The sequence below is a fragment of the Podarcis bocagei genome, assembly GCF_964188305.1.
Source record: "Podarcis bocagei genome assembly, chromosome: 2".
Classification (NCBI taxonomy): domain Eukaryota; kingdom Metazoa; phylum Chordata; class Lepidosauria; order Squamata; family Lacertidae; genus Podarcis; species Podarcis bocagei.
In genome coordinates, this window is record NC_138126.1 from 50,593,301 (window position 1) to 50,612,060 (window position 18,760).

General features: G+C 40.9%; 3 protein-coding genes across 33 annotated transcripts in view; 2 read left to right on the plus strand and 1 right to left on the minus strand.

Moving 5' to 3' along the window:
* ACTR8 (actin related protein 8) overlaps positions 1–18,760 on the plus strand; it is a 183,108-nt gene that overhangs the window by 61,786 nt on the left and 102,562 nt on the right. The window lies entirely within an intron of this gene.
* CHDH (choline dehydrogenase) overlaps positions 1–18,760 on the plus strand; it is a 59,728-nt gene that overhangs the window by 18,373 nt on the left and 22,595 nt on the right. Inside the window, exon 9 of one of the 3 annotated variants that reach the window (XM_081185252.1) lies at positions 18,554–18,656. The exons of the other annotated variants lie outside the window; for them this stretch is intronic. The gene's annotated coding sequence lies outside the window, so the exon portion shown is untranslated. Of the gene's footprint in view, positions 1–18,553; positions 18,657–18,760 lie in introns of those variants that run through there. 3 annotated transcript variants of the gene reach the window in all.
* CACNA1D (calcium voltage-gated channel subunit alpha1 D) overlaps positions 196–18,760 on the minus strand; it is a 194,813-nt gene continuing 176,248 nt past the window's right edge. For 28 of the 29 annotated variants that reach the window (XM_081185237.1, XM_081185233.1, XM_081185236.1 and 25 more), the window contains 8 exons: positions 17,858–17,971; positions 15,418–15,809; positions 14,588–14,614; positions 13,350–13,499; positions 11,736–11,899; positions 6,946–7,067; positions 4,550–4,870; positions 196–2,384 (listed from right to left, as the gene is read on the minus strand). In XM_081185237.1, coding sequence (XP_081041363.1) covers positions 2,091–2,384; positions 4,550–4,870; positions 6,946–7,067; positions 11,736–11,899; positions 13,350–13,499; positions 14,588–14,614; positions 15,418–15,809; positions 17,858–17,971 — 1,584 coding nt within the window. In that variant the 3' untranslated portion in view covers positions 196–2,090. The other variant, XM_081185224.1, reaches the window with a different exon arrangement.

Sequence of the window (18,760 nt, forward strand, 5' to 3'; positions counted from 1 at the left end):
GCCTTTTCTTTTTTACAATTTCTGTATGGCTCATAAACTACTGGGAGATTGTTCTGTTGAAGCAAATTGCACAGCCCCCATTTATTATAGGGATGCTTGTACAAGAAGTACTTATTTACCTATGGATTATGTGTCTATGACGTCAGGAGGTAACCACCTTCAGGAAGCTGCTAGTAAAAAGAGCCCCAAGTATAATAAAATTATTACACATTTTTATTCCGAAGAACATTTTGCATTTCTTTTCATACAAAATGATGTAGGTCAAGAAACAATTTACAAACCCTTAAATTCTCTCCTGGCATTTGAAAGAATGATTCAAGAAGAGGTCTGTAAGGTATCCATAGCAAATTGCCACTGTGTACAAAATGGTTATATTAACATAGTTTGTATAGGTCACACTTTTTAAAATGTGATTTGAATTGCTACCTATTTTGTTAATACAGATAAACCCTGATAAGGTTACTTGGCAAAGCAAGTCAATTTATCGTGTTAATAAAATAGATTTTTGATATTCACCTGCCTCCAAAATTGCATTAGCCTCAATATCAGGATTTTACTGCATCATGGACAAATGTCTAAGCCCTCCTTTGATTGCATAAAAATAAATCCTGGAAACAGTCCACATAGAACAACAAAAGTTGAGGCCACCATGCCATCCATTTCCCCAACATATTAGGAATCTTTTGGTTCTGCAAATGACTGCTTCATCGCACATTCCACTTCAAGCAGAGTAACTTGTTAACATTTTGCATCCACCAGCTAAATTATTTCTTCATAAGAATTCTCTACACCAAGTAAAATACTTGGTCAGTTAATCTGTAAATATATATACTTCAAGGTTAAAAGAAAACCTTGTTAGGCGTAGCCTAATTCGATTCATTTCTTTTTATTTACCTGTTATTGCAGGAGTTGTAGTATAAATAAAAATCAGAAGTTTCCAAATAAAAAAGATAACAGTTAATTCCAAATCTCTTAACTTTCCAAATATAAGACTATAAATAGTCATCTTTCATGTTTTAAATAAAGTGAGACTCCTATAGGCCCAAAATATTTTATAAAATCTCTGTAGCATCAAGTTTCTCAAATCTTTACCTCGAAAGCATTTTACAATGAAGAAATAAGAGGTGGCTCTATTTAAATATTTAATCCTAAAGCTCTATACAATCCAAGTAAAAATACTTCTATCTAGAATTCTGTGGAGAATTACAATAATTAGGCTCCATAAATATTGCTGCAGTTCAATTACGGTACAATAATTACAAAATATAGAACATCTCTTTACAAATACAAATGTTTGTAGATTACAATTTATTTACAATAATTTCTGCTATATAATTTTTAACAAACTATCTTATCTAACTCTACTTTAACCTGGTTGCAAGTGCATTGGTAAAAATGCAATTATTCCAGTATATTTTGCCCTTAATGTGACAGTCATAAAACAGACTATCTTTAATGATATTTTGCTATGTAAACTGGTGTTACATATGAGAGAAATGCTTTTTAGCATCAGTCCAATAAAACAATCTCATGTAGGTAGTGTTTGACAAACTGTATTAGACAAATACTTTAAAAAAAAGGAGGCAAATTTGAAAATAATATCTGAGTGGATATGTTGAATGTAGTGGACATTTGATATGCCATATAATCAGAGGTAATGACACTTTTGATTTTCATCACCATATCCTTCTCATGCAGACTTTCTTTTTTGGTGCCAAACCTTTTTCCGCTGAGAAAGTTTTACACTCTGAAGGGCAGCAGCACAAAACTGAAAGGCAGCAATCTTTCAACTTTTTCTTCAACATCTGAAAACAGGCTGGTTAGCATCTCTTTCAGTCTAATAACCAACCTTCACTCACTGATGAGCTCAGGATTCTATAGCAAAGGACTTGTCAACATCCTGCCATTCTGATCCTGTTTCACCACACTGGAGATATTTAAGAAGAAATAAAAGTATGGCTTCCTCGCAATGTGACATCATCACTCGTGCAAAACTTGATTCCTTATTAATTCCAACTAGTGCCTAGCATCTTGGAACTATGAGGCACTTTTGTTTATTTAAAATCAAACTTTTTTTTTCTTGCTAAATACTATAAGGTTGTAATGCATATCATTTCATCAGCTAAGTCTTCTTCATATTTACCAGTATCTGGCTCTTCATCACTATAGCCAGGACCAAAGTCTTGAAGTTCATAATCTTGTCTATTTAAAATGGGGAACATGTCACCATTGGCTCCATTGCTAATGTTCCCATTGAGAAGATTACTCGCAGCACTTTCCATTTCATCAATAGTCATGTCACAAGCATCAGCAATCTCATGTTTCGTAGCAGAAACAAACTTCGGGTCTTTTGCATACCGTCCTAATCCTTCAGATATAAGTACCTGAGAAAGTAATACTATAAACATTAATTTGGCACTTAGGATAAAAAATCAAAAGCAAACAGTGACAAAGCTTCAATACTTTAATTCATTTTAGAGAGTGCAAACCTTTTTATGTTGCATTATTTTTATTTCAAGTGCCTTCTGAAAATCTACTCCCTAGATATTGAATTGTCCCACAACTGTGTAAAGAAGGCCTTCCCCATAAGCTGTGTGTGGCTAAGTTTGGAAGTGACATTCTGATGAAGCTAGGAGAGGAGTTGGGATGATGCATGACTGAGGGCCACCTTGAATATACTGTTTTCAGAGAAATTCTGGAGTCCATAGTTGTAATCAAAGTCACTCTATCTTACATGATTCTTCCTGTAAAGCTGATAAAGAATGCAGCCAAACTATGTTGTCTAGTTAGTATTGGCGGCTTTCAGCTTCTGTCCTGTTTTGTAGACACAATGGGACAAAAGTTGACATGAAACAGTATGGCACATAGGGAGGATATAGCTTAAATTGGGTGGGGGAAATAGTTTTGTCTCCACAGGCCAGATCCTTTTGGGGATTGTCCTCGTGGGGCAAATTTGACAGATGGGCGATCTACCCATTTGTGAATCACCTGATATCACAATGACATCAGGTGTACCTTGCAAAGTGCTGCTAAAATGAACATCTCCCCCCTTCATCTTTGCAGGAAATTCTGATGCAAATCATTTTCTGAATCCGTTTTTACAACAGAGGGAAAAGCCTTTGTTGTAGCAAGGGATTCCATGTAAGCTCCTTCCTGAAACGGGAAGGTGCTTTTATGAAACCTGCCAAACTGTGCAGGATTAAACACACAAGCCCCCCCCCCCACATTGTCAGGCGAGCAGGGTCTTAAATCCTGCTGCTTTAGGGCTGCATGCCCCCCTTTTGTGGCTTGAAACAGCCGACATAGGATTTTCAGCTGATTATACAAGTGACTTTTGATGGTGGGCAAGGTTTGGGAGAAATGGCTTCGTGGGGGTGGAGGTTCTGTACCTTGGCTTAAACCATTCCTCAGTCATTTTGCCTTGGGTTCTCATCCATGGGGAACAGGTAACAGCTGAAGTGAACATGCTCCCCCCAAAGCATCAGGGAGTGCCTACCCTAAACAATCTTCTGATTTAACAGAAAAAGACAAAATATCCGGCTCCCTCGGCCAATAAAGTGAGACGAGCGCTGTAACCCCAGAGTCGGCTACGACTGGACCTAATGGTCAGGGGTCCCTTTACCTTTACCATAATAAAGAATATGTCACTGCAGGGTGGAAAGGCAGAATATGGTCTTGCACTTGTCTCTTTGCTGCTTTGGCAATTCCCTAAGTGACACTGCTGTTACTGTATCAGTGTTCCTTCCTTATCTGGCAAAACTCATAAAACAGCCTTCTCATAAAACAAAACAAAAAGCCACCTGTTTCTTTGTTTAATATGTTGGGGTGTTTCTGTAAGCAAATGAGCCTTCTGTAACCAAATTAGCAACGTGCACCTGATAACATCACTGCTGCATCATCTGTGTCTTCCCATCAGCCTCAGATTTTGAGGGGCGTGGAGTAGCAATACTTCAACCCTCTTCTGCTCTGAACTCTATCACTACCAAACACAGAGACAGTGGGAATTCCTCCTCAGCCCCACCACCCAGCCTTTTAAGTAGAAACTGCAAGCTGTGGCTGCTCCCAGACAACTTTTGAAACCATTTGAGGCATCTCATCTGATTCTGTCAAGACTTCCTTGGAAGGTGGTGCACACTCCTTCCTTGGAGGTTTTCAAGCAGAGGTTGGATGGCCACCTGTCATGTATGCTCTAGTTGAGATTCCTGCATTGCAGGGGGTTGGACTAGATGTCCCTTGGGGCTCCCTTCCAACTCTGATTCTATGGTTTTAGGATTCCATCTGGGGCCCTTTGAAACATCAGTTGTTGGTTTGCCTTGGAAATGCAGCAACCTTCTTGATCTTCTTCCTGCTCTTCACAGCCTATTGCAGGGCTAGTGATCATGGCTGGCAAATCGCTCAAGTGTCCTTATGTGTTGTAGATGGAACAGGGCTATCTCTGCTGTTTATGGCCTCTAGCGATTTAAGTATGTGTAATGGCAGGTAAGCCTTTGTATTCTAAAACGACTTAAGTAAAACCATGCAGCTAAAAACAGGAGCTCAAAGCACTTACCGCTTCTACCAAACTATCCGCACTTCTCTGCTTGTCACTATGCTTATGCCTAAAGTCACTCGGTACAGTCAAATTAGCTGGCGTAAATGTCCGATAGGCAATATCAGGATCATCTGTGTACCAGGAGCTCCTATGCAAAGACGGGAGGCTGCCGTTCATATGTTCCGTTGATTCTGCTCGGTCAACTTGGATAAGAGGCGTATAATAAGGAGTACGGTCACGGTTGGGTGGGGTAGCTGGTGGTGTGGCCCAGGAACGTGTTGAACGGCTGGGGGAATGCCGGTGAGCTTTAGTGGCATCCAGACCTGCAACAGCCATGACCTGAAGAAGAGATTAAAAGCTAATACACCCACAGATTTATGAAGGTAGTAGCAGATCACACGCAAAGTAGTTTCAGCCAGTAATCACTTGTCATCTCGAGCCACTTAAGGTGTTCAATCAGACATTTGTTTGTTTTTAGATTGAAGAGTGAACCATGCCATTGTTCAATTTACTTATGATTTGCATTTATGAACATGGTGGACAATGAATGTTTAAAACAAACAGGAGAGGTGTGTGTGTGTGTGTGTGTGCGTAAGAGAGAGCATAGAACTTTGATTTATTACTTCTCTGTTCTCTCAACAAAACATGTGAAAGATGGCTTAAAGCTCACTGTGTTTTGGGGTTGCCAGGAAATATATTGGAAACTTTTAACAACCCTGAAGTTGTGCTGGGTTAAAATACTGGCCATAGTCCAGAATTATATTGTGTTTAACTTCCACTGATTGCGATGAGACTTAATGTGCCTAGCTGTGCACTGAACTGTGGCACCCAAGTCTCAGCTAAGGGAGTAACCAGTGTGCTGTAACTCTTTGGCGGCATGACTGAGGTCCATCCTGTGTAAGCACTTCGGACAGCAAGAAACTCTGAAACAGATCCTAGCAGTGTTACCCAGTGTTCATATTTTTTAATATGGAATGGTGCAAAATAGGCATAACTGAACCCAGTATTCAAGACTTGGGGCTCATCCACACTAACCTTTGGCCCCACACTTTCCAAGTGTAGCTCCACACTTTCAAGCTACATTTCCAAGCATTTTTTTGGCCTGTCATTTCCCCAGGAAAATTTGATACTGAATCAGAACAAATGGGAACTCAGGTTGTCTGTATATTTGCATTTGTTCCGATTCATAGGGAAAGTTTCAGGGCTAAAAGAAAAAGGGCTCAAATGCAGTGAAGATCGGTGCGGCACAAAAGGAAGTCTGGATGAGCCTTTAATGTGACCTAATATTGGGGAAGAAAAAGCATTATTATTAAAAAGGCACTGGGTGCAGTGTCCTAAGATATTACAGCAACTTCTGCTGAATGTTTGCAGAAATAAATAATTACATCAGGGATAGGGAAGCTATCACTTTCCAGTTGTTGCTGAACTGCAACTCCCATTGTCTGTGAACATTGCCCATGCTGGCTGGGGGCGAATGGAGTCCAACAACATCTGGTTGGTCACAGGTTTCCTGTCTCTGAAATACAGAACTTTTTGCCAAGCTACTCAACCTTTGCAACTACACCATGAGACCAATGGTTTGATTTTGGGACACGCTCACAGTACAATCAACTCCTGTTACTTCTGAGCAACCACACATAGGATTGGGTTGCAGTCTTATGCCCACTTACATGAGATTAAGCCCCCTGAGTCAGTGGGACTTAGTTCCAAGGGAAAATGCATAAAGCCAGATTTTGCTGTTTAATGTCAGCCCCAGAAAAAAACCATCAAAATGCAGCATACACCATTTTTCAGTAGAAGCATTAGTAGGATCGTAGACATAGCTGATTGTAACTTGCAAAAGTTGTAAGGGAGGAATTCCATGTCGTGCTAAGGAGATTGTTCTGTTAGCACAAGCGTTTTTCCTTGCCAAATGGACTGATCTCTCTCCTCCCTCTGTATGCTATTCTGGGGTTGGGATTTGGGGAGGGCGCAGGAGGAAGAAAGGTGAGGGGGAGCTCCACTGAGCTAGCTGGCTTCTGCTGGTACAGCAACTTGGTTGAATCTGGCCCTTTGTAACTAACCAGGGAAGTATGAGTTGCTTACCAGACCCTTTAAGGATCCAAATTGCTCTTTGTCTTGCCCATCAGGACCATTTTTTCCTCCTGAGACTGGACTTGGTGAACAAACAGTTGCTGAAAAATAGTCTAGAGGCATAGGAGCACCCTTCCCGTTTCCCTGGGCTAGCATGCCCAGGCAGGCTCTTCTCTCTTCCCGTGTTTGCTTAAACCCTATTCAGGACACTTGGAAAGGGATTCCGATCTTTCGTCACCCTCAGTGTTGCCAGTATTGACATATTCCAAAGAAGTGGCATAAAATTACATATCAAACATAGAATTCTGCAACTAAAGTGTGAACACTGTGTTTTAACTCACCTGCTGTTGCATTAAATGCAGGGGCAAAGCAGTGCGGTGGTGAAAAGTGGGGGATAGTGGGATTTCATCCTGACTGCTCTGTCTGCGGAGGCATTCAAAATTAAAGGAAGAGCGGCGATTTGCTGAAACATGAAAAGATTGAATTGGTGATTACTATTTTCTGGAGACAGTTTCAAGAGGAGCAACTACTAGTCAATTGCAGGAAAGGTGGCATATAGTTTTGGGTTGTCTTAAGGAGTAACTTACTGATTGCTAGCTACAATTAGGTCATTTTCTGGTATTACCATTAGGATAGACAGATTGATCTATGAAGTGTCAGACTGCAAACGATAATAATCCATAAAATCCAAAGTTTTGATAACTCTCCAAGGCAGTCTGCCTGGCCCAAGGAGGGAAGTGTGATAATGCAAAATTGCATTATACTCAATAAAAACCACAGCTCTAATGGTTTTTGTTTTGTTTTTTGACACTTTTGTTTTGTTTTGTTTTGTTTTTTGACACTTTGAAGAAAACATGTTGAAAGGCCAATTATGTCTCAAAAGTGTTGACAGAAACCCAATACAGTCTCCTAGATCGCACAGCTGAGATAACCAATATAAAATCATGATGTAAAATAATGTATCATGCTGGGTGTGAATTAAATAACTTAGGAAACCTTCTTTACAACTGATTTTTCCTTGAGTTAATTTCATCCTTCCCCGGTATCCATAATCAAGAAGCCTATGGCAATTATGTTAACAGAGGGAGTAAAAAGGACAAGACATGTGCCGGTAAGTAAGTCACTGAAATAACAGTAGTATTTATTTAATTTGTATCAGTACTATAAGCCTGTGTATATAAGGGAAAGTTTGCTTCTCCAGGAACAAATGCAACACTAATTCACTTCCTTGTGATCTCAAAATTCAAATCGCCCCTGTCACATGTTGCATCTGACAATGTTTCCTTCTTGTGCATAGCAACCTTAAGTCTTCCAGCATTGAACCTTAGATTATGTTACCCCAAGGGTGAGGCAGATAGGATAGAAAAAAAGATGCAGGCCTCATCTATGGCTTGGTTTGCATGTAACTCTAAACCAAGGTTTAGCATTATGGTTGCTTCCAGTTGATGAGTTTACTGAGCATCCTTATTTGTTGTGTCAAGTAATTGTTATCTCACACCCAAATGGTGCTCATCAATGGTTCCTCTTCATCCTGGAGAAGAGTGACTAGTGGGGTGCCACAGGGTTCTGTCTTGGGCCCGGTCTTATTCAACATCTTTATCAACGACTTGGATAATGGACTCAAGGGCATCCTGATCAAATTTGCAGATGACACCAAACTGGGAGGGGTGGCTAACACCGCAGAGGACAGGATCACACTTCAAAACGACCTTGACAGATTAGAGAACTGGGCCAAAACAAACAAGATGAACTTTAACAGGGAGAAATGTAAAGTATTGCACTTGGGCAAAAAAAAAATGAGAGGCACAAATACAAGATGGGGGACACCTGGCTTGAGAGCAGTACATGTGAAAAGGATCTAGGAGTCTTGGTTGACCACAAACTTGACATGAGCCAACAGTGTGACGCGGCAGCTAAAAAAGCCAATGCAATTCTGGGCTGCATCAATAGGAGTATAGCATCTAGATCAAGGGAAGTAATAGTGCCACTGTATTCTGCTCTGGTCAGACCTCACCTGGAGTACTGTGTCCAGTTCTGGGCACCACAATTCAAGAAGGACACTGACAAACTGGAACGTGTCCAGAGGAGGGCAACCAAAATGGTCAAAGGCCTGGAAACGATGCCTTATGAGGAACGGTTAAGGGAGCTGGGCATGTTTAGCCTGGAGAAGAGGAGGTTAAGGGGTGATATGATAGCCATGTTCAAATATATAAAAGGATGTCACATAGAGGAGGGAGAAAGGTTGTTTTCTGCTGCTCCAGAGAAGCGGACACGGAGCAATGGATCCAAACTACAAGAAAGAAGATTCCACCTAAACATTAGGAAGAACTTCCTGACAGTAAGAGCTGTTCGACAGTGGAATTTGCTGCCAGGGAGTGTGGTGGAGTCTCCTACTTTGGAGGTCTTTAAGCAGAGGCTTGACAACCATATGTCAGGAGTGCTCTGATGGTGTTTCCTGCTTGGCAGGGGGTTGGACTCAATGGCCCTTGTGGTCTCTTCCAACCCTATGATTCTATGATTCTATAATGTATTTTCTCATCACTTCCCTGAGGTTTGTTGTGGCTTATTATAATACTAAGCCTTAGAACAGAATTGCATTTAACTGGGCTATTGTTTCTGTTGGTTTGTTGCAAATCAATTTCACAACTAGCGAAGGGAAGCTAAACGGCTTTGTGGTAAAGGTAAAGTGACCCCTGACCATTAGGTCCAGTCGCAGACGACTCTGGGGTTGCGGCGCTCATCTCACTTTACTGGCCGAGGGAGCCAGCGCACAGCTTCCGGCTCATGTGGCCAGCATGACTAAGTCGCTTCTGGTGAATCAGAGCAGTGCATGGAAACACCATTTACCTTCCCGCCGGAGCGGTACCTATTTATCTACTTGCTCTTTGACGTGCTTTCGAACTGCTAGGTGGGCAGGAGCAGGGACCGAGCAACAGGAGCTCACCCCATTGCGGGGATTCGAACCGCCAACCTTCTAATTGGCAAGCCCTAGGCTCTGGTTTAACCCACAGCGCCACCCATTTCCCTGCAGTCATCAGTAGAAAGGCTTAAAACAACCATGGAGTAGAGACTTGAGGGTTTTGTTTAAACTGCATTTTCGGGGCGGGGAAGTATGTATGTACACATTAATTTCTAAACTGTATGCTTGCACAAGAGCTGTTAGTTTGCTACTATAGATTAGTTCAATTATTAAAGGTTCCAGTGAGCCCAGTCACGGGGATTCGAACCGCCGACCTTCTGATCAGGAAGTCCTAGGCACCACCCATGTCCCTAACAGCATTGTAACTTCACAGCAGATACACAGCAAAGGAAGTGATCCTGTTGCCTGGTTACATGTTGCAGTCTGGGTCCAAAGCAGCAAAAAGTTACATGACACTATTTTTTTTACAGTAACAAGTTTGTTTTGGATCACGTAATTTTATCTCTTAGGAGGGAAGGGTTTCCTGACAAGGTGTATCGATTGTCTACAGAATGCCTTAAGCTTTAGGCTCTCATTTCTAGACTTCAAGTTCTATTTTTGGGTAGTGTATGTCATGGTACCATAACTGCCTTTGTTGTGCTGGTTGATGGCCTTTGTTGGGAAAGAGTGCAACCCTGCTCATTCTCCTTGACTTCTGTTTGGATTTTGACCACTGTAGACAATGGTATTCTCCTGCACTAACCACTGTATTTCAGAAGTTCCATCCCTACCTTTAGGGTTGGTTTCATAAAACACAACTGAAGCTATTCCTTGCCACTGGGGGATTGACCTATGGCACGGCATCCCAGAGGGGTCCATTCTGTTCCACATGTTTTTTTTAACAACTATGCTCTTGGAAACATCATCAGGAGTTTTGGAGTGAGGTGCCATCAATGTGTGGATAACATATAGCGCTCTCTGTGCACCATCTGAATCAGGAGAGACATTTCAGTAGCTAAGCCAGTGCCTGGATACAGTAATGGGCTGAACGTGAGCCAAGAGACTGAAAGTGACACCAGACAAGACAGGAGTGTTACGTGTTCCAAGTTCCCAAGCCCGGGAGGTGGTGAGGCAGCCTGTTCTGGATGAGAATGACCAATGGCGTAGCTGGGGGCACTGTTGGATGCAGTGCTGTCGCTGGAGGCCTGTGTGGCTTTGGTAGTTAGGAGTGCCTATTTCTAGCTACAGCTGGCTAGCCAGCTATGGCTCCTCCTGAAGAAATCACTTGCTCACTTTACTCCATGCTCCAGTAGTGTCCAGATTGGACTGCTGCAGTGTACTCTATGTGCTGGTGCCCTTGGAAAAGGTTTGGAAGCTGCAACTGGCACAGAATGTGGAAGGCAGAAGAATGCCTAATATGGCTGCAAGGATTCATATTACATCTGTTTGGAAACATCTGCTCTGGTTGCTGGTCTGTTTCTGAGCCCAATTCAAGGTGTTTGCATTAGTCCTACACTCCAAATATAGCCTCCTATTTATGCCTGCTCAAGTATTGAGATTAGCAGAAGTGTTTCGCTTGGTATTGCCACCTCACAGGTCCAGTAGTTTTAAACAGGGCCTTCTCTGTGATGACCCCAAAACTGTGGAACTCCCTCTTTGCATCTTTTGCTTAAGATAAACCTGTTTCCTCTGGCCTTTGGAAGTGAAATAGGATATTTTGTTTGTCCTCCCTTTAAATGGTGTTGCTAGTTGTATCTGTTCTATGCTCGTGTTGCTTTTCTATGGTTTGTTAATTATGCATGTTTATGTGATGGTATTGTCCTAAATGTAACCTGTCTTGTGGTGTTGGGGTGAAGAGCAGCTAAAAAATAACTCCATAAAGGAATGCTGTTTTGGTAACAGAGGGTAGATTTCAAATGCTAATCTGGAAAGTATAGATCAATCTGGATCAATTCTAATTCTGACTGTTAAAGAACTTCAGCAACCCGTTTTCAGTTAAAGGACTGGATGGTGGAATAAGTGTCCAGAATAAATTCCATAGTTGGTCGACTATTTTCTCTGTTCGTTAACTATCGCAACAGTGTTATTCTGTGAATGAGTTGCCTCTGGTTTCTGACTGTTTATGGTGAGTAGAATAATTCTGATACCATGGGGCCAAGAGACATCCACAGGTCCTGTAGCAAACCAAACATACGTCCATATAATGAAGCCAACTTTCCCAGTTGTACTCACGTGTGGGTGTTGGAGGTAGCAACCGCCTCCTCGGAGATCTTTTTGAATCATAGCACATCTGGGAGTCATCTTCCTCAAAAAAACCATGTGGGTGATGGTAACCCTTTGGCCGTTCAAAGTCCAAATCATTACAGTGATATCTACTGGGATAGTCATATGTACACCTGCGGTAAAGAAACAGATGATTAATGCAGGTCATACAGGAATAGCCCAGGACATTTTGCTGTCTCAAGCTGAAGAAGCAAATATTGCCCTTCCCCAAAAAAATCAAAGTGCAGAGTATGTAAGGACTGTAACTTATCATAGTACTTCAACTGCCACAACTGCCTTCCCTCCATCCCGGGCAGTAAAAAAAACACAGCAATAAATTACATAACTAACAATTTGCTGCCCTGCTGCCCTCCCATCAGATGTCAAAGAAATAAACAACTATCTGACATTTAGAAGACATCTGAAGGCAGCCCTGTTTAGGGAAGTTTTTAATGACTGATGTTTTAATATATTTTTAATCTTTTGTTGGAAGCCACCCAGAGTGGCTGGAGAAACCCAGCCAGATAGCCAGGGTATAAATAATAAAAATTTATTATTATTATTATTATTATTATTATTATTATTATTATTATTATTATTATTATTATTATTACTCAAGGCATTTCTAGCTCATAAAAAGTAACCATCTTTTTATTCAGTGGTTCCTCAAACCCTAATTATAGGTGTTTCTTGCAGATTTATCATGCCATATAGAGGCTAATCCAATATTGGGATAACATGTGACTCACTGTCAAGATATGAGGTTTGCTGATCACAGGATAAATACCGGTAATACTGATTTTTATTTTTTGCAGCAACCAACTCCTTGCCCTGCATTTAATTAGAACTAGGAGTTAACTAAACTTTAATCCAATGTAGGTCATGAATGGAAAATCCCCAGATGATGTTGTAGTGTAACTCATCAGACCAAGGCAGCATTGTTTATGATCAAGAATGATGAGAGCTGTGGCCCAATTTTGTTTTAGGTGAATTGTCTTCTCATAAAAAAACAGATGAAAGGATCTCACAGAAGTATGTTGAGGGGGAAAAAAACAGCACAATAGTTCTGATAACAGTACTCTAATCCAGTTACCCAATTACGTTTTCACTGTGCCTATTATATCTTCTGACCTGCAATCTTGTGGCCATTCTAGTATCTTCATCTTCTTGCCACTACAAGATTTTCCATTCCCAAATATTAAGATCAATTTCATGCTTTCTCCCAAATTTTCTGCCTGCCTAGTATTTTCTGTTAAACTGTATTTCCTTGACCTGGATGTGTGCCTTCCTGTGGCCTCTTCATGTGCTAACTTAAATTAGGGAGCAATGTAGATTCAAATAAGCTGTGTGGCCATATGTCTAGCCCTGCCTCAAGGTGATATGGCTCCTCTTGGCCCCTTGTGTGTTCAGGGTAAATTCTGAAATAGGAAGTCTTTTCCATCTGTGTAGGCTCCCTGCATATTACAGAACTCCAGTAGCACATTAAAATAGTTTTTCTTTCTTTGCTATACAGAACAAAATTATCTTCATAACTGATTTAGGTATATACAAAACTGTTTTCTCAATAAAGACTAGGAATCTTACCTGCTTCCTGACAGCATACTGTCTTCTTCATAATATTCTTCACCACTAAAATATTCCTGATCATCCAGGTAGCAATCATCATTATAATAATCTCGAATTTCATGATCTTCTCGGCAAATTGTGGGTAGATGTCTATCCCCAGATTCTGACCTACAGATAGGACATAGGTGTTTGGCAAGGCCTAATTTCTTGAAGGAACAATGTTGACATAAATTGTTGCAGCTGCACTTTTCACAAATTTCCCTTCTTTGGAAACATTGCTGTCATGCCTTTTACACCTATGCATAAAGCATTGTAGCAGAAATGTGGACTTTCGCTTCAGGTATGCTTTTCTAATGTCATCTTAAAAGATAACACACATGGTTTTAGAATTTAGTGAAGTAAAAAAAAGGTCTCGTTGCTTTTATTATAGCATGCATGAGAAGAAAAAGCTATTATTAGTTAGGATGAAGCAAGTCTGACTGTACAAAGTTTGGGTGTCAGTGATCTTACTTTAGGAATATAAAACACTCAAGGACAACCACTTTATTTTCATTTGGTTCAAGAATAAGCCATACGTCTCTAGTATTTTCCTGTATTTCATAGAATCATAGAATTGGAAGAGACCACAAGGGCCATCGAGTCCAACCCCCTGCCAAGCAGGAAACACCATCATGGCTAGAGAAACTATTTTTCTGTTGAAAGGAAGGTAATCTGTCAGGAGCTACATCTTGGCAGTGGGTAGAGGTGACGGGTGGGACCAGAACCAAAGGACATCCCCTCTCCCTCCCTTCCCCCTCTGCCACCACCTTTCCCTCATTTTTCTTCCCTTGCCACCTGCATGAAATTGGGCTGTGGGTTGTATGCAGCTCTCTGCTTTCCTATTCCTTTTTAAGGTTCAAGTTATGCCCAAATAATAGTTTCAGGCCCTCTTCAGTCTGAAGAACATGCAGCAGCCACAGTGGGGTTGATGCAGATGTCAGGGTCATGGAAGCATGTCTGGTGTGCATATTCTTGTTACCCCTTTCACACATTTGTATACTCATGAACTGGAGTAGTCTTAAAAATTATTCTTTCTCATGATGCCCATAATGTTCTGAGAAATTCTTATGGGCCCCACAGTTTATAATTACCCCAATGTGAGTATCACAACTCATGCTGTTTTTGCTATGGACTGAAATTATTTTTGAAAGCATGCTCAGTTGTATCTGGGCATGTCACTACCCTTTTGCCAAGAACTCCACACTGTATTTACTTACCTAATGTAAGCTTCATAATAGCGAGATCTATCCAAGAGGGGAAACAATGTAGAAGGAGAAAAGAAGTATAATTAGCATTCATGATCTGGTGATAGTAAGGTACTTATTTAATAAATTTATCTACAACACCCCACCCCTGAAATATATTTTAAAATATGCTACTTTAATAAAAGAGAAACACTAATTTGCAATTAGTTCTTGACTTAATGAACTGTAGAGCAGAACATGCTATTAATGCTTGTATCTGTTGAATTGATCTGATTCTCTTCACCACAGTAAGGTAGTTCTCATGGGAATTTGCTGGATCAGGTAACCACCTAAATCAGAACATGTAGCTGAACAAAAAGCTAAATACAAGCTATATACTGAAATACAAGTTTCAAGTAATCTATAAAATGAATCCAGGCCAGTGAGATAATCAAGGATAAGTGGTCGAAAAGCAGCCAAATTTTTATTCAAAGACCGAAAGGAATGAAGGATTGAAAATGGTATGCACTTTTTTGTAAAAAAAAACCAAACAAACCACAAACCCACTACAGTGGATGCTTGGGTTGCGAACATGATCCGTGCGGGATGCACGTTTGCAACCTGCAGTGGCGCGTCTGCGCATGTGCAGGTTGCAATTCGGCTTTTCTGCGCAACCACTGAAACACAGAAGTAACCTGTTCCGGTACTTCCAGGTTTTGGCGGGTCCGTAACCCGAAAAAATGCAACCTGAAGCATCTGTAACCCGGGGTATGGCTGTATTTGATTAGTTCATAAGCATTATGTACAACAATGTGACTGGGATATAGAATGGTCTGAACCCAAACACCGTATTTCAGATTTACCTCCTATTGGCAGATCTTCTACGTTTCTCATGACGATCACTTCTGGAGTGGGAACGATGCCCAGTTTCAGATATGTACTCATGACTTCCACCACTTGTGTGTCTTCCATTAGCCACTTTGGACATGTTGGCATTATTGAGGTTAGCATTTGTTGAGTTTGGAACATGCTTCCCTACAGAGTTGTGGTTATGATGGCTATGATGACTATGGTGGTTGTGAAATAAGGAGTTTCCTGCTGGAGGAGGCACATTTTTCTCGGTAGTCTCAACCGCAGATGGAATTGAAGGCCTTTGGACATGCAGGGGACGGTGCGTGGTATTGATCTGCTGAAATGAATCCCTTGTATCATTGCTAACATGGTTTACATGATTTCCAAACAGGGCGCCATTTCTCTGCAATATACAAGTTAATCAGTTAGTTAATATAATACACTGCTGAAACCAAGCTTGCATCAGTGTATGTGCATACCATTATGTGGTACATTCATGGTCCTGAGGTCAAGCTATTGCACCGTCATAATGTGTTGTTTTATACAAGGTCTTCTGTAGTGATATGGGGGTGCCCATGATCATGGCAGCTATATTATGCTGCTACATTGAAAGTCTGCAAGCAATGCCAATAAGTGAGTGTTTTAAAAAGCACTGTGCCATAGATACTCAGACTACAGTGTCTGTAGTTGATAGCCAAGCAAAATAAAGTCATCAATTATTATAGCATGTACAAACTATACTATAGACAGCATATATCCTGAAATTTCAACTGCCCGTTAAAACTATGACTTAAAGCCATGCCACAACGATCTTGGTGTTGCAGATAGTATCAAGAGTTCTGTGATTCTGTTCTCATACAGCTGGAAGAGCAAGTTGTGCTCCACTGCAACTGCCCACGCTGTGGATCAAGTTGACCATCCATGCAGCTCAACCTATATGCATGGATGGCGCATCACACAGTAAAGTGCTCAGAGTTTCTTATGAAAAGAGTGAATGGCATGCAATTCTATGATTCTTTTTACACCTAACCCAGATGGTGCAGTCTACTCAGGACTAAGATGGAGATAGGAGCAGTATCTCTTGGAGCTCAATCTAGGGAAGACAGAAGCAATGACAATTGGCAGAAGAAAACATCTGGTGAGGTGTCTGCCTCCAAAGTCCTAACAATCCCCATTCTTGCTGTCAATGACAACTCTAATCTCAAGTTAGTAGCAGGAGCCATCTTTGATCAGGCCAGCTTTCTCCCTAGGCTTTCATATGCTATTGGAAACTCACAAACAACAGGACATAGCCATCAACTTCATGCTTAAAATACATGTAACTATAGGAGATCAAACCTATCCATTCTGAAGGAAATCAGCCCTGAGTGCTCACTGGAAGGACAGATCCTGAAGCTGAGGCTCCAATACTTGGGCCACCTCATGAGAAGAGAAGACTCACTGGAAAAGACCCCAATGTTGGGAAAGATTGAGGGCACAAGAAGGGGACAACAGAGGACGAGATGGTTGGACAGTGTTCTTGAAGCTACTAACATGAGTTTGACCAAACTGGGAGGCAGTGGAAGACAGGAGTGCCTGGTGTGCTCTGGTCCATGGGGTCATGAAGAGTCGGACACGACTAAATGACTAAACAACAACCACTATAGGAGATTTCTGGGGTTGATATTGCAAATGCTGTTATCATTCTACAGTGGTCCTGGCCAGACATTTCAGGGAGGAATGCAGTCCAAACCCCTTGCACATTTGAAATATAGAAATGATCTTTGTTGTATGAGAACATCCAACTTCCAAAATTAACTGTTTGCTAGTTTTGCCATTACAGCCCTGCTTTATTCCATTGAAAGATGGGAGGTCACCAAGCAGCTTTTATTTACAATCACTTTATCGATTTGGTAGTTTTCTGTGTTCTAGAGAGTTTCTGTTTTTGAAATTAAAAATAGTTTAATTCTAACTCTTCATGTGAAATTCATGTCAGGTGACATGCTTATAGAAAATAACTTAAAATTTAATTTAAAATCATGATTATTAAAAGTATTAATACCCTCTTGACTACCCCCCCCCCCATTTTGATGTACTTTTTCTGCACTGCCTTGGATGTGTGGCTGTTTCCTGTAGTGCAATAAGCACATCTTGTCCAAATATTACAGAGAGAAATTTCACTGACTTCAATAGACCTTACCTGCTCATAATGTAAGGAAATTATGCACTGCAAATTGCTTCACATAAGAGAGTCTATAGTAAAACAACTGAGGCATAAAGAGAATGCACTGAACCCCTTGAAGAAATATTGAAGTGTTGAACAAAAATGTTTACTATCAGTCTATATATGTTTACTCAGAGGTACAACCTGCTGAATTCAACAGGACTTCAAAGCAAGCATGTATAGGATGGCAGCATAATTTTGTAAATTTCACAAGTTCGAGCCAACCAATTTGTTATATGTCCATTTACTTTATATACTTCCTCTTCCTCATGGTGATTTTGCTCAGGTTCATCTTCTTGCAAATCACAGGATATAGCACGCCGAATTTCAGGTCCAATATCATGAAGCGTCCTTAGTCCCGCCTAAATGGGTAAAACATAATCATTGTGCATTAAAAAATAATTAACTTTTCTCTTTCTGATTCATCACAGTTAAGGGACTGATGTGAAGAGTTTTTGTTATATCCTTTGATTAGCACCATGCTTGCTTTTCTTGACTTCAGATTGGTTTCTAAGCCACTTTAACCTATATATTTACTGGTGTTGCTGCTGCTGCCATTGCTCCTTTGGCAGTCGAGGAATGTGCAAATACTTCCAAGAACATGGTCCTGCTTCCTGGTAGAGATTTTTACGAATTGATGACCAGACTTTGGGACCAAGCATTGCTTGCATGGTATGTAAACATACCAAGAAATCCAACTGCATTGACAAAAATCTCTACCATATACATTAGTGTGAGAGCCACAACAAACACCATACCACAACACTCGTAAAATATTGGTACTACAGACCAGAATCAGGCCAGTCTTGAAAGAGCTTGAAGCTATATGTACTGAAGTCCTACCCTCCAGAGCAGGAGAAAACAACATGCTCCCTCCTCCATGTGACAGTCCTTAAAGTTATTTGAAGATGGCTATCATATCTCTCCCGTTTCAAAATTTCTAGGCTAAACATACCCAGCTTCTTCAAGCACTCCTCATAAAGCTAAGTTTCCAGACCCTTGATCATTTTGGTCGCCCTCGTCTGCACATGTTCCAGCTTGTCAGCATCCTCCTTAAATTGTGGTGCCCAGAATTGGACACAGTATCCAAGTGTGGCCTGACTAAGGCAGAATAGATTGGTACTACTACTTCCCTTGATCTGGACACTATA